The 24,586-nt window shown below is 40.3% G+C and overlaps 3 protein-coding genes across 8 annotated transcripts in view; all 3 read left to right on the top strand.

The window, feature by feature from the left end:
- ptpn13 (protein tyrosine phosphatase non-receptor type 13) overlaps positions 1 to 7,386 on the top strand; it is a 60,717-nt gene extending 53,331 nt beyond the window's left edge. For 4 of the 5 annotated variants that reach the window (XM_071529394.1, XM_071529396.1, XM_071529398.1 and 1 more), the window contains 18 exons: positions 566 to 725; positions 885 to 1,040; positions 1,274 to 1,445; positions 2,301 to 2,511; positions 2,677 to 2,762; positions 2,894 to 2,955; positions 3,360 to 3,515; positions 3,835 to 4,000; positions 4,258 to 4,347; positions 4,548 to 4,654; positions 4,772 to 4,827; positions 4,930 to 5,027; positions 5,237 to 5,385; positions 5,497 to 5,587; positions 5,788 to 6,125; positions 6,230 to 6,445; positions 6,555 to 6,617; positions 6,715 to 7,386. In XM_071529394.1, the coding sequence (XP_071385495.1) occupies positions 566 to 725; positions 885 to 1,040; positions 1,274 to 1,445; positions 2,301 to 2,511; positions 2,677 to 2,762; positions 2,894 to 2,955; positions 3,360 to 3,515; positions 3,835 to 4,000; positions 4,258 to 4,347; positions 4,548 to 4,654; positions 4,772 to 4,827; positions 4,930 to 5,027; positions 5,237 to 5,385; positions 5,497 to 5,587; positions 5,788 to 6,125; positions 6,230 to 6,445; positions 6,555 to 6,617; positions 6,715 to 6,792 (2,455 nt within the window). In that variant the 3' untranslated portion in view covers positions 6,793 to 7,386. The remainder of the gene's footprint in view (positions 1 to 565; positions 726 to 884; positions 1,041 to 1,273; positions 1,446 to 2,300; positions 2,512 to 2,676; positions 2,763 to 2,893; positions 2,956 to 3,359; positions 3,516 to 3,834; positions 4,001 to 4,257; positions 4,348 to 4,547; positions 4,655 to 4,771; positions 4,828 to 4,929; positions 5,028 to 5,236; positions 5,386 to 5,496; positions 5,588 to 5,787; positions 6,126 to 6,229; positions 6,446 to 6,554; positions 6,618 to 6,714) is intronic. The other variant, XM_071529397.1, reaches the window with a different exon arrangement.
- A 2,214-nt stretch (positions 7,387 to 9,600) lies between these two features.
- On the top strand, positions 9,601 to 18,472 carry sdad1 (SDA1 domain containing 1). Of its 2 annotated transcripts, XM_071529416.1 has the most exons (22): positions 9,601 to 9,804; positions 9,962 to 10,066; positions 10,228 to 10,326; positions 10,498 to 10,608; positions 11,319 to 11,390; positions 11,547 to 11,647; positions 11,742 to 11,799; positions 11,886 to 11,960; positions 12,129 to 12,230; positions 12,335 to 12,404; positions 12,521 to 12,624; positions 13,443 to 13,500; positions 13,584 to 13,642; positions 13,744 to 13,820; positions 14,063 to 14,160; positions 14,284 to 14,360; positions 14,984 to 15,113; positions 16,988 to 17,079; positions 17,222 to 17,412; positions 17,663 to 17,747; positions 17,919 to 18,080; positions 18,213 to 18,472. In XM_071529416.1, exons 1-22 carry the CDS (start codon positions 9,715 to 9,717, stop codon positions 18,258 to 18,260), a joined length of 2,064 nt encoding a protein of 687 aa, XP_071385517.1. In that variant the 5' UTR covers positions 9,601 to 9,714; the 3' UTR covers positions 18,261 to 18,472. The 2 variants fall into 2 exon arrangements, with proteins under 2 accessions (XP_071385517.1, XP_071385518.1); XM_071529417.1 differs by lacking the exon at positions 10,498 to 10,608.
- Positions 18,473 to 20,067: 1,595 nt separating this feature from the next.
- LOC139652366 (ileal sodium/bile acid cotransporter-like) lies at positions 20,068 to 23,952 on the top strand. The gene is made up of 6 exons (XM_071529420.1): positions 20,068 to 20,435; positions 21,138 to 21,256; positions 21,679 to 21,767; positions 22,027 to 22,202; positions 22,835 to 22,992; positions 23,780 to 23,952. Exons 1-6 carry the CDS (start codon positions 20,068 to 20,070, stop codon positions 23,950 to 23,952), a joined length of 1,083 nt encoding a protein of 360 aa, XP_071385521.1.
- Positions 23,953 to 24,586: the final 634 nt, after the last annotated feature.

The following is a 24,586-nucleotide window of genomic DNA, read 5'->3' on the forward strand; positions in this document are numbered from 1 at the left end:
TTCTTTGAAACTGTGATTGTAATGTTGACTCATGCCAGCTGTCACCATTGATGCACATGGGCCGAGGAACAGGTATTTTTGTCAGGGTTCAGCCGGCATGACTAGTGATGCAGTCTATTTGCCTGTAAGCATTACAAAGTTATCAATTCTTAGCATTAGTATTATTTTGTAGTCTGTTGACAGTGACATCCAAAACTCAACATTGCTAAGAGGAAGAGTGTGTATCCTGTTGACATCTTTTTTTTTTCTTCTGTTTTTGCTTGGTTTTGGTTTTGTTTGATGTTTTTCTTTTTGTTCAGTCGACAGGGTAGACAAATGATGGCAGTGTTTTTCTCTTGAGTGATACAGTATTTACCAGCTGTGTTACCTGGGCACAATCTACCAATTTAAGTTGGAATAAATGGTTAATTGTTATAAAGTTCTCACGCATCATCATTTTATTTTCATATGACTATTGTGAGAATCATAATTAGATGTGTAATACTTAGTACACAGTACATAGTTCATAACCTGTGTACTCAATAAAATCTGTCATATAATCTTGTCTTTGTGGATGTTTGGACAGGTGTCCTTCATCCCCCCTGACAGCTGAGCTGGAGTCTCCCCCCCAGCCTATGGTGTCCTCCCTCTCTGCCCCAAGCCCAGATCCCCTGCCTCCCCCGCTGCCTGTGCCCTTAAACCTCACTATGTCCGGCAATGGACAGGACATGGATGAATTCGTCCCGGTAAGGACTCTTGGGATATAAAAGTTTGTACTCTAACAACACTGCGTTACCAATTCTGACAGACTCAAGAAAGGGTTCCACAAAATGTGGATCTGAATTTTAAGATGTATTCAGACCACCGGTACCATTCTTCTTCTATCCATGCTTCTCCTTTGTTAGGATGTGGAGCTAAAGGTGTCCTTGGTGAAGTCAGACAAAGGCAGCCTGGGCTTCACCCTGACCAAAGGTAATGATCAGGGCTGTTACATCCATGACATCATCCAGGACCCAGCCAAAGGAGATGGCAGGCTCAGGCCCGGGGACCGAATGATCATGGTACTATTTCATCCCTACTCCCACTCCATTTGTTCTTGAGCCTGGCATTGTGGAATGTATCAAATTGTACAGTCCCTAATGCACAGTCCTCATTTTCCCTCATCCTGTTTGCTGCATTTTACCTAAAGGATGAATCAATTTTCTTCTTATTCTCTAAACCTTGTCTCAAAAACATTTGTTGTGATACAAATGCAGAATGAATGAGTAATTCTTCATTTGTTCGCTACCTTCAGGTGAACAACACAGATGTGTCCAATTTGGGCCACACTGAGGTGGTCAATCTAGTTCGCGCTGCCCCCCGGGTGGTTGACTTGGTGGTAGGAAGGGTCCTGGAGACTCCCAAACCCCCCATAGAAGCCCACCTGCTGCCTGACATCTGCTTCAAGGGCCACCAAGAACCACTGGGTAAGAAACATCCCTCATCAACAAGCATGAGCTTCCTTTCCATGTCGGAGAATCAGACATGGAGACTGTATGTCTGCTGTCTGTTGGTCCTGTACGCCGCCCTGGTGCTGTCCCACAACTCTTTTCATATCTTTACACACACACATGTGCTTACAGGTGCTTGTTCCCACGCATGCACTCACTCACACACACACAAACATATTATATAAGTGTGACTTTTGCTTCTTTCACTTTTTGATTTTCTTGATTGTACCCATCATTTTGCTGTAAAGCATTTTGTGACAAATTTTGTTTTGTTAAAAGTGCTTTAATAAATTTGGATTTTCTTTGAAGAATATACCACAGTTGAATCTACACCAGACAAATATTCCTTTTGCTTTTGTTTCCAGTGTAAATTAATTTTAAACAGGCAGTGCATCAAAGTATAGTCTTTCTCCAGTGACTTGGGTGTCAACATGTTTTAGATGCAGTAACTTCCACTACAAAGCAGATGTTGTCCATTTGTTCCATAATCTTCTGAGATAGTGATCTGTAATAAAACCCAGGATCCAGACACTGGCATGGGAAAAGGCTAGTGTGTTTATAGAAAGATGCATGTGAGAGTGTAAGGTTTCACTTCACAGGGACATGGTGTCACTTATGAGAAACTGCCATACTCCCAGTTCATACCTCTTTTTTACGTTTCACTTCAGCAAAGTGTTTGAGCTTGCCTGAGGAGGAGGAGAAACATATGTCCACCGACAGTTCTAGTGCCAGATCTCTAAACCAGTCCAGTTAAAGTAAAATCTAAAATATGTTTTACTACACTTTCTCTCTCCCCCCACCCTACCCAACCCACAACCCCCATGCCCTCAGGCTTGGTGCTGGATGGCGGCAGTGACAGTGTGTACGGGGTGTTGTTTGTGAAAGACATCCAGCCTGGTTCATTGGCCTTTGAGGAGGGCAGCCTGAGACCGCTTGACCTGATCCACTACATCAACGGGGCTCCCACCCTGGACCTGACTCTCAGCGAGAGCACCAGGCTGCTGGAGCTCTCCCTGGAAGACCTCGCGCTCAAGGCCACAAGGTAGCCGGCACTAACAAAAAGGGAGGCATGTCTAGCCTCAGTGGACTTTTTGAGGCTTTTGTGACATTTTTTATCTCAATGACATCACAGAAGTTTGTTTTTGGCTCAAAATATCTGGAATAATTTCAAACTGTTACTAATACTTTGTTCGTCTCCGGCTCAAAGGGATGGAAAGCCGGTTTCCGCTGGACAGAAAAGTGTCTCCTTTCTCAACAATAACATCAGCCCTAAGGTTTCATCCAGCATGAATGGTATGTTTCGGGTCTTAAAAGTACAGCATCAGCCATGAAAACTTTGATTACACCAAATATTTTGTCTGTAACTGTCCTGACACTGTTCTAGTGCTCAAATGTATGATGTGACCACTTACTTTTTGTTGAAGGTTATCTTAAAGGGGGTGATCAAAGAGATACAGAGTGTCTGTCAACACTTTGTCCTTTAGAGGTAAGTGCAAAGAAAAAAAATGTTATTCAATTGTTGTCAAGGCACTACAGTTCTGACTCTTGCCCTCCTTGCTCTTGGTTGCTTGTAATGTTGGCGATCTTGAATTGAAGCTTGTTCTACTATTGCAGTTGTTGTAAATCACTGTATATAAGAGTTTCATCCAAAAGCCTAAAATGTAAATGAAATACAGCTTCTCAAGTAATTGTCAATGACAGCTTTGTCATTCATTGTAATGTTAATTCAAAGATGGATATTATTCCTTAATAATTAAGGAATAAAGGCTGACAGAGATCAAATAAGGCTTAACTGACCCTCTTAATGGGCACTTACCGCTACAATTGTCCACTTTGGTTTTGGATGGTGAATTTAATTAAACACCATGTTTTTGTGTGTTGGATATGCAGGAGGAGATCATTAAGCTGGAGCTGGAGAAGCCTCCGTCAGGAGGTCTGGGGTTTTCAGTTATTGGAGGGGAGAGGGGGATCTTTGTCAAGTCTGTCACACCAGGGGGAGTAGCAGAGGCCTCAGGCAAGCTGCAAGTCGGAGACAGGCTGCTGAAAGTGAGTGGTGTTGCACATTTGCACTCTGGTCAGAATTTGAGGTCACTACATGGCCAAAAGTATGCAGACATCCCTTCTAATCTCACTTTCACCTGAGAAGTTGGGTTTGTTTAGATTGGAAGTCCCGCCTTACACTTCTCACCAATTGCTAACGTCCTGCTTGGTTACTTCAAGCTGTTCAGCTGTGAAAGAGTGTTCATCTGCCTGAAGATAGTCTTTCACCAACACTGGAGGAATCCTTTAAGTGCTGGATGCTCTCAGACAATAAACAGGCTCTTTTAAGGGTCTTAACTGTGTCTTTCTGTCTTTTTCTCTCCAGGTGAATGAGGAACTAATGACAGGTGTGTCCCACACCAAAGCTGTCACCACCATCCGTAAAGCCAAAGGCCTAGTACATCTGATAGTCTCCAGACCGCCAGATCAGAACCCAAACACATACCTGGCCTATCTCCCCATCAACTCTGACAAATGCAATGGCAACACAGGTACAGGCTGAGACCCAAGACATGTAGGAACATTGTGCATTCATAGACAGGTTTTGTCTGATAGTCACTTTTTCCCATTCGAATAAATTATGGATGCCTAACCCTATTTTATTTGAAATTAAAATTGAAAAATGAAAAATCTGAATCGTAATAGGTTTAGGTAATGTATGATTGATAAACTGAATTTGAGTGACCTCTTGACAGGCACATATCTGACTTTTTCTCTCTGCACAACCCACTCCTCTTGTTATTGTCAGATATGAGTGAGGACAGTGGAGTAAAGACTAAGCTGTGTACTCCCCATTACGAGCTGAAGTCTGGCAGCCTCCCTCCCATACCACCAATAGGTATAATATATAGACTAGCAGATGCACTGTAAAACACGATAGTATGATGATGACCTATGATGATATATTGACGATAGTGTTGTGTAACCTTAACACTCAAAGAAAATGCAAAAAGAACTTGTGAATTAATTTTGAGCTAAAGTAAATAATAAATTTGCAAATCTTGATTAACTTAACCATCAATTTCCTATGTTCTATAGACTATGAAGTGGGCTCCTTAGAGCAAAAGCGAGAGACTGAGCAGAGCACAGAGCTGTCAGAGGACACAGACTGTGATGGCTCTTCTTTACCCGAAGACTCCCCCGAGGTATGAATCCAACCCACCAGACCTGTTCTGTCTGATTATGTGAAAGGTGGATAATTTATGCTTGAATCTATACTTGCTGATTTTACTTGATTTTTAAATCTTCCTGTGACAAATTAGAGTTCCCGGAAAACGGGGTGGAAAGAGGAGAGCGTTGACGATCCAATGAACGAAAAGTACGAAGATTTTGTTTTTTTGTGGGTTGATACCTTTCTCATGACAAGGACTTTTGTTAATGTATTCATGACGTCTGTTGACCGTTTATATTTGGTTGACAGCTATCTGCAAATGAGTGCTGGACAGCCGGAGGAAGATGAAATCACATGGGGTAGTGACGAGCTGCCTATTCAGAACATCAACTCCAAATTAAGAGAAGGTAAGACTGAATTTCTCAGTTGCATTGTGCAGCACAACCACATTATTGTATCCAGGTAGTTTGTAGGTACTGTTATTATTTTCTTTTCTTTTTTTCAATTTGGAGGTACATGGAGGTATTTGAACGTGAAATCTGACCCTACCTCAAATAGAACATTTATCCCTCAAAGCAAGTGATAATGATGTCCGTTCAATTCCCCCTCCCCCCAGATGGGCCTATCATCACAGAGAACGAGCTGACCTCCTTGCCCCTTGTCAAGGTGGTGCCCGATGGCCAGTACACAGGACCCAAACTCAACACTGTGGTCCGCATGATGAGGGGCCTCCTAGAGCAGAAGGTCCCTCTGCAGGAATTTGAAGTAATCATCTCTAATTATAGTCAATCCACTCACCTTTTAAACTGGAATCTCTCTGAATTAATTGGTTAAATGTAATTTCAATTGATGGACGTCTGTTTTGCTCTCCGGCAGAATCTTCAGAATCTTCAGCCGCTGGACGACTGTTTGATAGGTCAGACGAAGGAGAACAAAAAGAAGAATCGTTACAAGAATATCGTTCCCTGTAAGATACCTATAGAATCCCACAAATTTGTTGGCTCATGTATTGTATTGTATTGTTGGCATTGTATGTGAATTTTATCTGAGAGAAGGTTTTTTACTAAGGCTGCATACTATTTTAAGTTTGGATACTGCACATATCCCCATTGACGTTGTTTGGGATTTGATATTTTAAGCTTTTTTCTATGCACTCATCTTTTCCAGTTGATACAACTCGAGTTGTCTTGGGCAAAGATGGAGGCTACATCAATGCCAACTTCATCAAGATGCCAGTGAAGGACGAGAACTTCTTGTACATCGCCTGCCAGGGACCCTTACCCACCACCCTGGGTGACTTTTGGCAGATGGTCTGGGAGCAGAAGTCTAATGTGATTGCCATGATGACCCAGGAGGTAGAGGGGGGGAAAGTGAAATGTCAGCGGTACTGGCCAGACACGCCAAGGACAGCAGAGATGGTAGATGACAGGTTACAGATCACACTGGTCAAAGATCAGTACCTGGACAACTTTGTCATCCGACTCATCGAGGTCAAAGATGTCCAGGTGAATTCATACGTTGATTTGATGCTCAGTTTCTTATGATAACTCTGTCGGTTGGTCTACATTTTCATCGGGCACATTAACATTACAGTTTTCCCTCCCTTCAGACCAATGAAATCCAGCGTGTCACTCATCTGAACTACACAGGATGGCCTGACCACGGAACGCCCTCTCAACCCGAGCAGCTGCTCACCTTCATTTCCTACATGAGGCATATCCACCAGTCGGGGCCCATAATCACACACTGCAGTGCAGGCATTGGGCGCTCGGGAACCCTCATTTGTATAGACGTGGTTCTGGGTCTCATCAGTAAAGACGCTGATGTAAGTATGACAACCTTGTTGGTTTATTTTAGGAAGCCTGAACAAGTCAGCTGGATCATTCTGATTTCTGTTCAAAACGATACTGTACTATTAAACCATTTGTCTGTAGTTTGATATTTCAGATGTCGTGAGGAATATGAGGCTTCAAAGACAGGGAATGGTCCAAACAGAGGTGATTTTCAAAATTTGCTTTTTCATATTAAGTAACTTAAGTCATAATGACCTGTTTTGACAGTGGGCTGACACATTTTTCCCTGTTTTTTTTCCAGGAGCAATATATTTTCTGCTATCAAGTGATCCTATATGTCCTCAGATGTCTTCAAGCGGAGGAAAAAATCTCAGGATAGTAGAAGCCACATATCACGCTCATGTAGAGGCTGGGTGCCTGTTTCATGAGAGCAAAACAAACAATATGGAGGACAGTTGACACAGGCAGATATTGCCAAATTACAGTACAAAGTTCTTAAAATGCCTTAAAACATTCAATTTCACAAGAGTAAATCCTTTAAAGAGGTCTATATTTTTATGTTTTCTTTTAGAGTTCTGTCTTCCTTGGCTGCTACTCCCTCTCAATGCATTCATGAGAACTGTTGATTGTATGTCTTATCGTCACCTACAAGAGAACATGTTTTTTTTGTTTTTTTTTCCAGATTCTTGGATATTCTTAAATAATTATGAAAGTGATAAATGAATTCATATTTTATGTGGAACAAAATTGTACTTGTGTATTTTGAATCCTATTTTGATGCTGGAACTTGCCTTGACAGAATACTATGACAGTATTTGCTTTGTAAATCTATTATATACAGTAATAATTGCTGACTGCCTGAGGTAATTGATGAAATTAAAAGTGTACATATTCATCTCCTGAAAATTAAACTGGATAAGTTTTAAATGTTATATAGAGGAACGTTTCAATTTTTAAATAAGAATCAAACATTCCCATGTGTCTGTGTTATTTCAATGCACATCATTTTTTACACTTACACTTGAAACACATACACACATACACTTGAAAATAGCAAAATTTATTGTTAGCATTCACTGCTTTCATGCTGTAGTAGCCTATGCTGTAGGGGTAAGTTATACAAGGTTGTCTTCTACCACAGTCCAAAACAGTTTTCTCCAAGTCTATTGACTATCAAAAAGTTTTACAAGAATTAACGAGTGATGATGAAGGAAGATTATGAAGGAGGTATAACATAGTATATAGCTGTGTAAGGTTGGACATCATTTAGAAATTTTCAGAACTGATACCACTATCTGTAACTCAGATTTGATACCAGTATCGACTGATAGTTGCTGGGGCCAAAATCATTTGAGCATTTCTTCTCCGAAACGCCTGCTATAATCTGCTTCTGCAAATGAACACATATTTCCTTACACAATCATGTAATCCCAGGCAATTGCAGTCTCTAAAATGATTTGGTTAATATGCTAATGATTGTATTTGACAAAGTATATAATTAATCAAACTGTTGGGTGCACTGAGATGGTAATCCCTATTACTTGTTGGTCTCAATATGCATTGTAGAGTCACCAATAACCAGTCAATAAACAATCTTGCCTGTCTTATCATATATGGTGGAACCAACATGTGGCAAGGAAAGCGAGGTATATCCTTTGAAATTTGTGTGCTGTGTATCCACTACCAGATTACAAGGAGTTGTGGTGAAGGCTTACATCAGGCCATAAATGAAGGAGCTGTAAAGAGCAGCCACTAGCTTTTCTTGAGGACATCAGTCCACATAGTGAGGTCTATTGTTTGCTGATCCAACTCTATTTCTGAATTTCTGAGCAGGCTGTTTCAAGCTAGGAGTGTCAGTATTAGCTTCTGATTGTTGGTACAGTTCAGTTTCTGACATGCCCAGTGGGCAGTAATGACACACTCCTTTCCCTTTAACATCCAAACCAGGATTCTACATAACGGACAGGTACATCAGATGTGTATTGGTAAATGCTGTGCTACATATAGTTTTATACCTGCACTTTAAATGAGTAGTATACAGTCAATGACGTGTTAACATGAATTTAGATTAGAATGTAACAGAAACAGGAGAGTTCCACACACTGCAGCAGAGAGATGAGTTGTGCTACACCTGTATCACCACAGTGTGGTGCCAAAATTCATTATTGTATTCATTATTATATCACTGTAAGCTAACACCCAGTGGTGACGGCCACTATAGCCTACAGTATGTCATGATAGATTTAACCAGATGGAATAAGGCTTTCCACTGAGGCCAGGTAGCCTTCCAATACTGTCACGAAATAAACTCACTTTTTTCTCCTGTCACGTGTTAAATGAGACTTAAATGTTAGGAACTATTAGGTTGTTTTGTGTCTCAAACACAAAGAAAAAATACACTTTTATACAAAGACCTCATTACATGATCAGATTAAACATATACAACTTTAATCCAACAAACACAGCATATAGAACAATTTGATCAATAACACATAGACAATTAATTAGTACTGTGAGAAACTATCCAGGTGCGCTGTCCTCTGACAGTGAGATTCAGGCCATATGAGGCATATTAGTAAAACACTGTGTACTTAAATTTGGACTGTTACCAGCACCAGCTACATTGATGTCCACTGTTAACCTCCTTGGATGGGGCTACATGTGGGCAAAACGTGACACAACCTTTGTAAACAGGAAGCTGTAGTCCTCCAAGGTCCTCCTGCCCAATTCTGTTCCCGCGGCAACACTTCCTCAGACAAACCGTTCCACTTTACGTCGACGACACAGAAGCAGGAACAGTAACAACTACTACAGGTAGATAATGTTAGATAAGTAAATAGCAGGCAGACCTGTGTCCCATCAGCTACGTGATGGGTAACGTTGATATTCTTACCTGATAGCTTTGCGAACAGGACGTGACTGGCGGCGGACACATTTGACTGGGGGACATACGCAGCTAGGTATTTTCGGTTTACTGTTTATTTATTTATTTTAACAAGACACGCACTGTTTTTATTGACTAACCACTGTGTATATATGGAGTTCTAGCTGCGCATCCCTGACATGGAGCTGGTATTGAGCTACACACTAGCATCACGGCTGTCAAACTGGATACTTCTTCGTGTTTCCATTGAAAAGTGCTAGCAGCGATGCTAACGAGTGGTAGCTACCTCGTCGTAAGGTTCGCCGGACATGACGTTTGAACTTTCTCAGTGTACATGGAAGCCTACATACTCGCCACGCTTTCCTTGTGAAAAGTATTATTCATAGCGATTTTACATTATACACATATTTGTAAATCATGTCTGGGCGACATAACAACAAATTGCCAACCAATTTACCACAATTGCAGAATCTTATAAAAAGAGACCCGCAGTCCTACGTAGAAGAGGTAAGTGTATACTAGCTAACTACAGTGCTAACGTTACTAGCCAGTAGTAGACCTGTTGGTGTTAGTGACTGAAGCAGTTTTTGAGTATACAAGTTCTGTCAAATTACTGCAGTAATGCGACAGCTTTGGCCGTCTTTGTGTCTGACATCTTCCACAGTTTCAGCAACAGTACCGACACTACCAGTCCAATGTACAGATCTTCAAATTGCAGCCGGACAAGCCTAACAAGGAGCTGGCAGATCTTGTCATGTTCCTTGCTCAGGTATGTTTGTGCATGTGTCTTGTGAGCCTGTGTAATGTTGATAAAACCTCTCTCTCTCTCTCTCTCTCTCTCTCTCTCTCTCTCTCTCTCTCTCTCTCTCTCTCTCTCCCCCTCCCGGATGTGAAATATGAATAATATATAAAGCTCTTCTTGTCCCCCAGGTTGGACACTGCTATGTGCAGCACCTGTCGACCTTTCCTCAAGAGCTGACTGAGTTACTACTGACTCATCACACAGTCCTAGAGCCAGACTTACGAATGGTGAGAATATGCAGGACACAACAATACAGTAACTAGCTTATCCCTATGTAGCTACTAGCTAAAAAAGTCAATGCTCATACTTGTAACACTGGAGGTTGTTGAGGTTTACATGAATTACTTGTAACTCATCTTTTGCAATGTTGTTTATGTATGTTTCCCTTTCTCTGCCAGACCTTCTGCAAATCACTGATTCTTCTGAGGAACAAAGACCTGATCAACCCTTCCGGCCTCCTGGAGCTCTTCTTTGAGCTGCTGCGATGTCACGACAAACTCCTTAGAAAGGTGATGTATCTACAATAGATACGTTTTCTATTTCTTTGCCCCAGCCATCATATAATCATGGGCTAGTATATAATCATAGGCTGGTCTCACATTTTCATGGTAAGATTATCTTGGACTAAAAATTAGTGCTGAAACATAGTAAAATTGCCTCATCACATTTTTCATCTTATTATTGGGCATAGATTTTCAGGGGACGTTAAGTAATCTGTGAGTTCTGTCAATCTTTGTCAGCAACATTTACAGGTCTTTAGCAGAGCCTGCACTGCTCTTGCCCCGTGAGTGATGGTAGCCTGTAGTTGACACAAACAATAAAGACACATTTTTCACAATGGAGGCAAGTCAGCTAGCTCATTAGAGCAGAGATCCAACAGGAATGTCTAGAGTCAAGGTAAATGTCTTGAAATACCAGCCAGGAGTTTCAGTGGAGTTTTTGTTTCCGAAACAGAGTACAGTACGGTCACCAAAGTGAGTTTTGAAAGCCAGAAATCTCAGCATCTGGCAAAGTAATCGTTGAGTCATTGGTATTGATCAACAACCCAGTCAGTCCCCTGCAGGTGTATTTTTCTGGTCTTGTTGTATCTGTCTATTAATAAGCTTTTTTGTATGTTTCTGTTATTTGTTCAATTTGTCATTTATTTTATTCTTTCTCTGTCACCCTTATTTCAGTGTCTCCCTTTCTGACTTAAACAATTTCCTCTCTCTCCCCACAGACGCTGTACACACACATTGTAGCAGATATCAAGAACATCAATGCTAAACACAAAAACAACAAGGTCAACACAGTAAGTAATGAGACACACACCATCACCCCCTTCACACATCTGTGTTTTTTGGAGTGGAGTGTGTACTTCACGTTTGACCCTGTATGATGGTGTGTGAATACTGGAGCTTCACATGATCTCCACCCACTGTCTGTTTTGTACTGGTGTGTGTTTCAGACGTTACAAAATTTCATGTACACCATGCTGAGAGACAGTAATCCCATAGCAGCAAAGATCTCCCTAGATGTGATGGTGGAGCTGTACAAAAGGAACGTATGGTGAGTAAAATGAACAGTGTAGATGTCTTATTTTACAAGAACACATATTTACATGTCATTGCCTTGACTTGATTGCCTTGTGTTTGTGTTGCAGGAATGATGCCAAAACGGTTAACGTCATTACAACAGCGTGCTTCTCCAAGGTGACAAAGGTACGTTTTTTTATGTTTGAAGTCGGTCCTTCCCTTATTCTACTGAACAAGTGGACAGACTCTCACCTGCCTCTTTCCCTATACAGATCCTTGTAGCAGGTCTCAAATTCTTCCTGGGCAAAGATGAGGATGAGAAGAACGAGAGTGGTTCAGAGTCAGAGGCAAGTACCACAGATAAAATGGTTAGAGGAACAATACATTGATCAGAGACTGAATTCTTCAGTCAGAGGTATAATGCATAATGTATGTGTAACACACGAGTAACCAAATGTAGTTTAGATTTACGCCATGCATGTTTTGTTAATGAATCAGTCTTGTTTCATCTCCAGGAGGAGGGACCATCAGCTAGAGACCTGATGGTGAGATACTCTACTGGCAAGAAGACCTCCAAGAACAAGAAGAAGCTGGAGAAGGCCATGAAAGTCCTCAAGGTACCACTGTTATACAGCCTATACCATAGAGGCATGATTCATATCCTGTTGTTACCCGTATTCTCAAATGAGATGAGCTAATTTTATTTATACACTCTGTGCAGAAACACAAGAAGAAGAAGAAAGCAGAAGTGTTCAACTTCTCTGCAATTCACCTAATTCATGATCCTCAAGGTAGGCTCACCGATCCTCACCACAGCACCAGACCAACTGCAGCACACAAGATTGTCCAACGCCATTGGGACCAAAATAGACCTGTTATAGTTAACCTCATGTTTCTTTGTATCAAGATTTCTCAGAGAAACTCTTGAAGCAGTTGGAAGATTCTAAAGAGCGCTTTGAGGTGAAGATTATGATGATGGAGCTCATATCCAGACTGGTTGGAATTCATGAGGTGAGTTACGACACTCTAATCAGGATACAGCTTTTAATTTTTATAAACTGGTCAAACAGCTGATTGGCGAACTCTCAAAAACAGCTTATTGAGAAAAGCTTAACAGATAAAGAACAGTACAGTTGGTAACTTCTAATAAAACATAATTTCATTCAGCCTGCATAGCCAAAGCTTCTCTTTTAAAAAGTAGGTGCTGCCTAAAAACGTCACAAATAGTCCATTTCAGCATTTTCATATACCAGGAGACATTTTTCCTCCTACTGGAAAATTAAAATATTAATATTAGGACATCTTAATCTGCTGGATTGGTGCTGATCCCAATACTAATCCACAAATGATGCATCATTGCACTGCAGATACTTTGATTTACAACACAGTTATTGAATGCGTTGGATTTATTCTACCTTTACAGTGATATTATACATGTGAACCTTACTCAATGTTGTTTTACCTGTTTTTTCTTGCTAGCTCTCTGTGATGTAAACGTTTTATTCATAAATTAGATTTGCAATGAAACCTGTCGTGAATATAATTAAAGTTCTTCCAGGCATTGATATTGTAGTCTGGATAGTGACTAATGTGGAGAATGGATTTTACCAACTTGGTCATACTGCTGTCATCATTAGGATAGCAGCTGAATTCTAACAAAATTCTATTTTTTGTCAAGAGTAATGGTGGTCAATAACCACATCTGATCAGTTCTCAGTATGCTTGAGCTATGAAATCCTTTCCTAGAATTCTGCTTATAGTTGGTAGCAACATGAATGCATTAGGCGTATTGTCATGGTGATATTCACAATGTTGTTTTCCTTCTACAGCTCTTCCTCTTCAATTTCTATCCCTTCGTCCAGAGGTTTCTTCAGCCTCATCAAAGAGGTAACAATAATTTATAATTCAGGAAGTGTGAGTCTGTTGTTCTGTGTTGATGAGAAAATTCAAACAATGTGTTGTCTTTCCAGAAGTGACAAAGATCCTCCTGTGTGCTGCCCAGTCTTCCCACCAGCTGGTTCCCCCTGAGGTACGTTGAGATCTGCAGATTATTATTATTCAGCAAATTAACTAAGGTGGACTTGACAACAGGATTCCAATATAACACTGTTCATCCATTCTCACTCGCAGATCATCGAACCTGTCATCATGACCATCGCCAACAACTTTGTCACGGACAGAAACTCTGGGGAGGTGATGACTGTGGGGTAGGTAGCAACCATGTAGCCGTCACTGGCTGATTTGGTTTGAAAACAAAACATTTATGTTTTTGTTACTTTCCTGATGTAATAATCCAAAAATTAAAATGCAGTAAAACATGAAGAGAGAAGAGAGAGAATTGGCTGTTTAGGAACCATAAATATTAAACGCATACCCTTCACTTGTAACTAGCATGCCCAATGTTAAACTATATATGTAATGTTAAATTTGACCTCTGTTTGTACTATAGTATCAATGCCATCAAGGAGGTGGCGGCCCGCTGTCCGCTCTCCATTACTGAAGACCTGCTGCAGGACCTGGCCCAGTATAAGACCCACAAAGACAAGAGTAAGTTGGTTGGGACAGTGGCTGCTATTCTGTGTCTTTTCATGAATACCACCCCACCTTTATTTACCCTCAGTGCTCAATGCACAAATTAATAATGTATGTGTGTGTTTGTATTTGTCTCAGATGTGATGATGTCTGCCAGAGGACTGATCCAGCTGTTCAGGAATCTTAACCCACAGATGCTGAACAAGAGAGACAGGGTGAGTTAACCTTAAACTCTCTGTGCACCCTACAGAAAAGAACCTTTTCAAAACTAAAATGATCAGTTCTGGTCACATTTGACAGCAGTGAAACCTAACATTTCACAATTTGCTCCATACTCGCCTGTGTTAGTAACGGGATTTGTAAACAGTAGCCTGATAACACGTCTTCTGTTGTCCTACAAACTTTAATGGTAGGTAACGTTATTACCTTGTGGTATTTAAGTGGAATTAGGTCATTTAACTGATAACCGTTTCGCAGTGCTTCAGTGCATAGAATTGAACACATGTGCCGTGGGTCTGTACAGGTGTGCTTGTTTAAATGTTTACTGCACACTAGACCTTTTAAGAGGAACGATTTTCGACATAATCCCAGAATAAATGTAGAAGAGTGCATATATGGTTGAGAATTTGGTCTAGAGAATGGTTATAATGATGAATTACATTGTAATAACACCACAAAAATAAACATCAGCATACATACTGGATGCTGTTAATTTTTTCCCCCCAATTAATAGTATTGGTAATAGAGCCAAATTCATTCATCAGCCAGGCACTGCATCTCTACATGCACCTTATATTGTTAGCCATCCCTCGCCTAAATGGACCCTCTTGTTGTCCAGGGAAGACCCACAGAGGCGTCAACAGAGGCCAAGATGAAAGACTATGGAGAACTTGAGGCTAAAGACTATATCCCCGGAGCCGAAGTCTTGGAGGTGGAGGAGGAGAAGGGAGAGGGAGAGGACGATGAAGGTGAGCAGCTGTTACTGAACAGACAGGACTGGACTACAGTGGTTCACCTTTTGAGCTGCAAAAACAGAATCTGGTTTCATGCTACACTCTGTGTGTGTATGAAGATAATTGATGTATAATGTTAGGCTAATATCTATGTTTTTTTTTCTATCATAACAAACAGAACACCGGCACTCACAGAGCAATAGTCTTCTTATTTATTATGGGCAAAAACGAACGCGTTTCAGCTCGAAGCCATCATCAGCGTAATCAAAACAGCAGTAATGGCAATTTATATAGACAGGTGAGGTTCAAACACCAACCAGAAAAGAGAATACATAATTGCATAATAGGATCCATCTGTGAATGAACCGCCCAGATACGGCCTCTCCTAATGAAGGAGGTGTGACCACAATAATCAGAAAACTGACTGGTGTCACAAACTGAAAAGTAATGAATATATAAAGCTGAATGCCCAAGACCGGAAACATATAGCAAGAGGCTATATAAAAAAGAGCTATACAAACAAGATTAATAAATGAAGATGCACATAAATAAAAAACAATTACCGACTAATGAATGCTCTATGTAAATAGAGGGCTCAAACTACTCAGTAAATATGTAGAAAAAACTCTGAAACATCTCTGAAACAGGATATGTCTATAATGGAGACACATAGCCTGTAAAAGGAAATAAATTAAGAGCTATATGACCCTGTTAGCCCCTGTTAGATAGTTTGAATTTTTCAAGAGAGCATCAAAAACATTATAAAGTAATAACCTTCATAATGTATGTACATACATTCACATTGTATATGGCCTCAATAGAGCAAAAATAGTAATCCACAAAATACATATAAAGAATCCAAATATAGCAAGGACAAATAGCATGTAAAATTTAATTAAGAGCTATATGCCCCCTTTAAATAGTTTGAACCCTTTCAAGAGTTTTTAGAAAAAAATATCATGGAAAAAATGTCAAGACAAAATACATCTACAAAATATAGTAAAGATAAATAGCATGTATGGAAACTAATTAAAAGCTATATGACCCTGTCAACTAGCATGAATCCTTTCAAGAGAGCACAGTAAAATATCGTAGACACAATGTCAAGAATAAATGACAAGAATAAATACATCTACACAATCTAAATATGGAATCCTAATATAGTAGGGACCCCGATAGATTATACTAAGCAACCCAACAGTAGTTCTTCGTTCAAACCCTTTGTGCTCTCAGTATGTGTGAATCCAATATGCTTCCCTCTGTAACAGAAATCTGTCCCTATCACCACCCCTTTTAAAAGGATGTACCATTTCTATACCTTGAAATTTAATTTAGGGAACATACAGTATATCATGGCCAGCTGAACTGAAAACATCTCCTCTAATCATAGCACTACACTGGGCACAGCTCAAACATGGGAAATTACCACCTGGTGGGTTAGACAGCCCTGACCAAGGCGTCCCTTAAGTTCCTGGCGCCCTTATTGGCAAAGGTTGTCAAATCTTTGAAAGAATGACCTACTAAAGGGTCACTGGATAAAATATGCCAGTGTTTGATAACACACCTCTTAATATCATTGGATAACGGAGAAAACGTGGTAGCCAACACAATTTTTGTCAACAGTTCGTCAACAGTACCAGAGAATATAAAAAATATGTCATCTATATATCGAAACCAACATTTTAACAGAGAGAGAGAGAAACCTCCCTCTAAGAGGCACTCAAAAATTGTTGGCTACCATGTTTTTGCCCATAATAAATAAGAAGACTGTTGTTCTGTGTGTGCCGGTGTTCTGTTTGTTTTGATCCTTGCCACAACCATGCACAGTGTTCAGGATTTGGTGTTGTGCGCGCTGCTACTTTTCACTAGTTTTTTCTATCATGCAACAGATGGCTGGGAGAGTGCCAGTATTAGTGATGATGATGAAGATGGCGAGTGGGTGAACGTTCACCATTCCTCTGACGAAGAAGCAGGAGAAATGGTGAGAATGAATATACACAGCCTGATATAAGTGTTCTGATGTCCTGGTGATTAAAGAAGATGGTAAATGATCTGAACAGTTACGTGGACATATAACATGTGTAGCACAAGACTTTAATGTAAGGATTTTCTGTTTGTCTTAGGCGGAGAAGCTCCAGAGCATGCCAGCTGAGGAGAGGAAGGCCAAGGCAGCAGCAGTCAGTGCCAGCAGGCTCCTCACTCAGGATGACTTTAAGAAGATTCGTCTGGCCCAGATGGCCAAGGAGGTCAACGCCGCGCCAGGCAAGGGCCAGAAGAGGAAGAACGTGGACAGCGACAATGAGGATGACAGCAGGTTAGCGGCCCGTTTGGACCTAGAGACTGAAGCGTTACGTCATTGTCGAAGATTCATTTGTTCATTTTGTTTTGTGAAACCCTTTATATTTTGTAAACATTCAAGAATACTTTTTAAAACGTAAGCATTTCGCTCAGGTCTCAGATTGCACTGGATGTTCTAAGATTGTCATCGCTGTGGGTGATACATTTTCTGATATAGATAGATGATTAGTGTGTCTGCATTTGATTCATGATGCCAAACTTTTCAGAGGGGAGCTACTGACTTTGAGGAATATTGAGAAACTGCACAAGAAACCAAAAGCGGACAAGGAAACGCGACTGGCAACAGCAATGGTAAAAACCTTACCCTTATTGTTGAGTGATTTGAACAATTCTCCTATCGTAATACCCCTATGGAAAAAGGCAGATTGCCCAATACAGTTGAAACAATGGTGTCTCTCAAGAGTCAGTCATGGGCAATTTGTGCGTTGCAGACATTAACTAATGATGTCTTTCATCTACCAGGCTGGACGGACAGACCGGAAGGACTTTGTCAAGAAGAGGGCTAAGCTGAACCCATACGCCAGCACCAGCAACAAAGAGAAGAAGAGGAAGAAGAACTTCATGATGATGAGGCACAGTCAAAATGTCAGGACCAAGGGCAAACGCTCCTTCAGAGAGAAACAGGTAAACCACATCTGTCAAAGTATATGTATCAGAATGATTTCAGTGTGGCTGGATGTATCTTGTAGAATTTACAGAGGGAAACAGATATTTCATTGCTTAAAATATTTTGTGTTAATTGTCTTTCTCATCCAGATTGCTCTGCGAGACGCACTCCTGAAGCAGAAGAAGCAGCATAAGTAGGAGATAATGTGTATAATATTATGTCATTATCTGGAGATAATGATGTCATCACTTTTGCCTTACACTAGCTATCTGGGTTTTTGAAGGCTATTGCAAGCTTAATCTTGTCAAATGACATTGTACATCTTTAGTGGCTTGTAAAATCTTGTCAATTAATTGATATTATATTATTTCATTGTTGTACTGAAATAAATAATCATTTGATAATGATGTGAATTCGATTTCTTTCTAGACTTTTCTTATGCTGCCCACTCAGGAACTTTTGATGCGTATCAGTCCAGATTGCAGGGTGAGACCCTCTTGGGGAAGATGCCTTGCTCTTATATTTGTCATTTTTCATACATTATGATCAACATTTGAGTATCTTTTGGTAGGAGGTTATGCAATCAGCTTTTCATTGTCTGCAGTGCCATAAAGATTCTAAGTTTAGAGTAGGGCTGGGCGATAATTCAATATTATCGTTTATCGTCTTTCAGTGGAATCATATCGTGATCAGATCATGATGACAAGCAAATTTTACTTAAAAACTCTCATAAAATGAGGTATGGTAGGAATATTATTTGAAAATTTCAGTTTTGTTTGACACCACAACTAACATCACCATTCGGTTCAATGAGATGAACATTCATTTGATTATTTAACGTGATTTTGAATACATGAACCACATCGTGATATATATTGATATCGAGAAAAATCTGTATGATTATCATGATATTGATTTCAACCATATCGCCCTAGCCCTAGTTTAGAGGTTTAGTTTTGACTAATCACTATTCAGTTGAAAGATTCCACTGAATGTATTGATGCACATAGTGAATTGGTTGTTATAGACCATTGTAAGCCTAAATTAAACGGTTTATGTTGCCTTTGGTCATAATTCTTAGATTTATTATCTTGATATGAAAACTTTTAATTTGATTTTTCTTGTAGGTGTTGTAGTTGTTTGTTTGGACAAACGGTCTCAAAACGGTCTCAACTAGATTGGAAAGTGGGTATGGGTACGAAATTGATATTTGTTGGAATTTGTGTCCATCTCTCAAGAAGAACAAACTGTTATAATGCATAAATATGAACAATATGAAAACATTGAAAAGTAACAGTGGAGGATTGTTGGAGGAAAATAGTGTTACTGTAAATTCTTATCACTGCCCACACAGTGTTCTTCTCATTGATACAACATTGTGTCATCACATTGAGGGTGTGAAAAGATTTCATATTCACAAAGTCGGCCTCTTGTTCCCCGGGGCTTCAGTGAGTGCAGTCTGTTGCATAAATCACTGTCAGGAATCCTATGAAAGAATGAGGAACAGTGCACTAGTAGGTCTAAATTTCATTCACTATTGATTACTGTGGTCAACTAATGGAAGCTACCTGCTATTTGTTAGAAGCCCTCTCTTATAGCCAATGGCCTGGAAATGCTATTTAATGCTATTTCGCTGTGGGTTCTACGAGTAAGGTTCACATCAGCATTAGAAAAAAGAACATTTCATTGCCCGTCCTTGAATTTCTTTGGTCTTTGGTTTGATCAAAGGTGATGCAACTCCTCCCCAATGTTTTTGTATTTTGGCCAAGTTTGTCAGGAGTTTACCAAACCAGGCTTGCATTTTAACCCTAAGAGAAAAAAACAGAAGGTCTCCAGTGGCAACAAGCATTCCATAGAACTTCCCATTTATTACTGTCCAGTAAGGGAGGTTTAACTGATAGGGAGAGGTGGAGCTGAGGAGTGGACAGAGGGAAGGGACAGGCAGGGGATCATGTGTTCCCTTTCAGCTCTCCAGTCTTGTTGACAGTTCCTCCATTACGGACCATGGTGAACAACAGCAGTGGAGAGACCACAGTGGGGAACGGATCTCTAGCTGATGGGCTAGGGGGGCTTGATAATAGACTCCCCATGCCCCTGGGTGTGGCACTGACCATCATGCTGGCCATAGTGGCCTTCTCCCTGGGGTGCAAGGTTGAGGTGTCCAAGCTGTGGTTCTACCTGCGGCGGCCCTGGGGCGTCCTGGTGGGGCTGATCTGCCAGTTTGGCCTAATGCCCCTCACAGCGTATCTGCTAGCTACTGGGATCAGTGTCCCGCCTGTCCAGGCAGTAGCAGTCATCATCATGGGCTGCTGTCCAGGAGGGTCCTTCTCCAACATCATCACATACTGGCTGGATGGGGACATGGACCTCAGGTACTGAGGACACTCTATCCTTATTTGTTGCATTATTCTCAACAAATTCCTGTGTTGTAACTACATGTTGAATTCTCTCAATTCGTATCTACATCCTGTTCCCCGCTGCAACAATGACACAAATTCCCCACAGGGATCATTGAAGTAGAGGAATCCTATTGGAAGATTTCCAGTCTTGAGCAGATTGTGTGTGTGAGACAGAGAGAGAGAGAGAGAGAGAGAGAGAGAGAGAGAGACCTATCCACATATCCATACACTTGTTATATGAATGCCATTTTTTTTTTTAGAAGGATCATTTTTAAAATAGTATTATAATAGTGTTTAAAAATAGTTACAAAATTAACTTAGATGTGGCACGCTGTGGCTTTACTTAGACCACGATGGGGATAGCGATAACAGTCAGTGCCTAGCTCAAGGGGGGCCATACCAACCAGAATTATGTCTCCATGAATGTATAGTTATCTCTTGTTTATAGATCTAATGGTATTACTGGGGTGTGAGCAGCAAGGTAGCAACCAGAAGCATATACACGCTATACACATATCTATAAACATTTACCTCAAACGAGACAAATCCAGATTGGAGGAAGGCAGATAACAGCTGTACGGAATGTGTACTAAATGTATCAAATCTCCAAAATTACAGGGAGGTCAGGCCCATCTGTATTAATGCTGTCTGCTTCTTCTCCCTCTCTTGCTGTAGTATCACCATGACAAGCTGTTCCATGGTGCTTGGTCTGGGCATGATGCCGCTCTGTCTCTACATGTACACTCACTTCTGGGTGGATACAGCATACATCAAGATACCATATTTAAACATTGGTAAAAAAAAAAAATGCTTTCCTTTGCTGGTTTCCGTGGTCTCTTAAAAGATGTGTGAATGATTGTATTCTGCCATGATTTTCTTCATTAAGTATCAGCACTATGTTCCACTGGTCTTATTCAGGTGTAGACTGAGTGGCTCATTTGCTGATTAATGAATGTAGGAATGTAGAACATGTAGGAAACCTTGATTTCCTGTCAATACACTCTTTTTGCTGAAGAGGCACATAATAATACAGCAGAACAGAACAAGTAGCATCACTAAACTATCAAGAGGCCTTTTGTGAGCCAATAGACATTGGCCAAATCTATGGGAAAACAAGAGGGATGTTTATAACCCCTAATGTCAAATACATTCATTGAGCACCTTATATTTGTTTACAATTGTTATGATGGTGTAACACCTGTATTATGTGTTGTAGGCATTACTCTTATCACCTTGATTATACCTGTGGCCTGTGGTGTTGCTGTCAAGTACAAGTGGCCTAAAACTGCAAAAATTATCCTGAGGGTATTGTTTTTTTCACTCTTCTGACATTACTTTGTATTTCTCATAGCTTTAAGTCTATTTCCCCCTGTGAGATTATTTGAAGTGGATTTCGCTCTTAAATCTTTCATAATTTTCCCTGATGTAAATCAATCCCTCTCAAATACTAGCCCAGACACTACAGATATAGTTGTGGGAGTGTAAAGTGGCAGCATCATCCTTTCACATTTGTCAGTACTGTAGATTTACCATATGGCAATCTGTGCTGTTTGGATTCTCCCAGGCTGGCTCTGTGGTTGGAGTCCTCCTGGCGGCGGTGGTGGGTCTGGCCTGTATTCTGCTGTGTCAAGGCTCCTGGCATGTAGAAACCCCATTCGTCATTATAGGCTCTGTCCTCCCTCTCATCGGCTGCAGCGCTGGCTTCATCATGGCCGTCATCCTAAGGCAGCCATGGCAGAGGTGAGAAGGGAAAGTTGGATCTGAAAAGTCTAGATTTGTACATCCTTCCCTACCCTCTCTCATAATATTCTGGGAGAGTATCTGCATTAAGGCGGTACAGACCTCTGGTAGTTTTTGAAAGGGATTGAAGGAAAGGAGAGATGAATCGGGGAGAGACCTTTGAGATTTAACTGGCTCATTTATCCAGTTTTATCAGTTTATCACCAGTTAAAACATCATTAGCATAGGAACTGAAGGTTGCAAGTTTACATCTTTCCAGTGATTAGAATAAGAATAAGTGATTCTTATTCTTATTCTTATTCTTATTCTTATTCTTATTCTTATTCTTATTCGTATTCTTATTCTTATTCTTATTCTTATTCTTATTCTTTTATTCTTATTCTTAATTCATGAGAGATGGAAGAATAATAAGATTTCCCAGACTCTTCATTCAGGGAAACGAAAACAACTTACCCTGAAAATAGATTATCTACAACAGCAGGAGGCCCTTTCTGCAACACATAACAATACATTAAAAGTCTCATAATTTCTGTGACTACTTAAGTCAGAGAAAAAACCTTCATTAATATTTGTCCCAGACCTTTAATAAACTCTCTGCAGCTCCCTTCACTCAATCACTCTGATTATTATAGATGCCGGACCATCGCCATAGAGACAGGAGTCCAGAATGTCCAGATCTGCTCCACCATCCTGCAGCTCTCCTTCCCTCCAGAGCAGCTGGGTCTCATGATCATCTTTACCCTCATATACGCCTCCTTCCAGCTGCTAACCAGCCTCCTGCTGGTCACAGGTGAAATCACAAGAAAATAAGAAGACTCGCCCTTGGTAACTCCATCAAGCATGATGTTCTGAGGTTCAGGGTAATAGTTACCCATCTAGTAGAAGGTTGTGTTTTCATTCATTAACCAGATTGACGAGTTCTTTATCTCCAAACCTGTGTTGAATTAAATTATTTGCAGTGTTTGTCTGATGTGGCTGAAGTAACAGATGGATGGGCTTAAAATGTGTAAACTTTCTGGCATTCAATGCACTGTGTGCCAAACCTCAACCCTTCTGGCACCTATTTAGGCTAAAACAAAGGCAAGGCAAGGCAAGGCAGCTTTATTTGTATAGCACATTTCATACACTGGGGCAATTCAAAGTGCTTTACAGAGTAATACAAATACAGTAAAGGTAAAAGATTTACAATTAAAAAATGCAAAAGTACAGACAAGAGATACAAAAGATAAAAGACTTAAAAAGTAAACTAGTGCAGTTCAAATCAAGTGAAATAGAAAGATAAAAGAGCACAACAAATACTCCCACTTTGAGATGCACGTTGTGAGTGAACCCATATGTTTTCTTGAATCCCCTGTCCTTCCTGATTCTACTCTTCTGATCTTTCATCTGATATTTACGTCAGATCTCACTGCCTAAGGCAGACGACAATCATAGATTCTCCTCCAACAAACCATAAAATGTTATTTGCATATACTAACAGTATATGCATATACATACTTAGTGATTTTCTTTTGATGTAAACATCTCTCTGTGTGGAACCTAACAATTGACAGTGGCTTGTTTTTAATTTGTCCCAGCATATCAGATTTATAAAAAGACCCACCTACGGAGAATAGCTGATGCCTCTGGACCCGAGCTACAGAGCACACCCAGTGTCAACAGTGGAAATGGTGAAATCAACATGGGGTTTGAAAACGACCACCGGCCCGTTCCCACTCAAAGTCAAAGCAATGGCCCAGTACATACCTAAATCAAACCAATGCACATAGTAAAAGTTGGTTGTATGGGGACCAAGTGTGATGTTTCTATGGAATTTATTTAACGGTCAGCTGTCATAGACTAAGTTAAGTCTAGGACTAGTTAATGACATTGTAAGTAGATTTCAGTGAGACCTCATGGCAGCATTTTAGTCATCTAGGGTCGAGCTTAACAAATGTGAAACTGCCTTCAGCCATTTCCTTTTATCACAATGAATGTCCTATATTCCTTTGAAATTTCATCCTGGCCTTAGTGGCCTATTACTGCGGTATAATTTACTTAACTGAGTTATATGACAGCACATGTCATCATATTTACATAGAAGGCTGTTTAGTTTCCTTTTTTGGCCAACGGTTAGAGTAGAAGTAGCCTAATTTATTTTTCTACCCATATTACCCACAAGTCTTGAATCACTATGTGCAACTGTTAAAATGCATTGTATAAACTTCAAAATTTTGTAACAAAAAAAGAAAAACATAAATAAATACTATTTTTGATGACATCGCTTTCAGTGTCCAAACTTAAATAGATAGACACATTGGTATCACCTCATGTTGACTTGAGGATCAACACTTATTGGTCAATTGCTCCTCTATAGAATGGGAAACAGAGCCATGGATCCTAAC

The sequence above is a fragment of the Centroberyx affinis genome, unplaced genomic scaffold (genome assembly GCF_046629955.1).
Source record: "Centroberyx affinis isolate AG114_WGS23_722 - 3 ecotype Tasmania unplaced genomic scaffold, CSIRO-AGI_Caff_v1 ptg001787l_1, whole genome shotgun sequence".
NCBI classification, from domain to species: Eukaryota; Metazoa; Chordata; class Actinopteri; order Beryciformes; family Berycidae; genus Centroberyx; species Centroberyx affinis.

Coding starts and splice junctions, on each gene's coding strand:
- sdad1 (XM_071529416.1), top strand. CDS start 9,715: ATGTCTGGGCGACATAACAACAAATTGCCAACCAATTTACCACAATTG. Junction 12,405..12,520: donor CCTAATTCATGATCCTCAAG/GTAGGCTCACCG, acceptor CTTTGTATCAAG/ATTTCTCAGAGAAACTCTTG. Junction 15,114..16,987: donor AGAGGGAGAGGACGATGAAG/GTGAGCAGCTGT, acceptor ATCATGCAACAG/ATGGCTGGGAGAGTGCCAGT.
- LOC139652366 (XM_071529420.1), top strand. CDS start 20,068: ATGGTGAACAACAGCAGTGGAGAGACCACAGTGGGGAACGGATCTCTA. Junction 21,257..21,678: donor GATACCATATTTAAACATTG/GTAAAAAAAAAA, acceptor TATGTGTTGTAG/GCATTACTCTTATCACCTTG. Junction 22,993..23,779: donor CAGCCTCCTGCTGGTCACAG/GTGAAATCACAA, acceptor AATTTGTCCCAG/CATATCAGATTTATAAAAAG.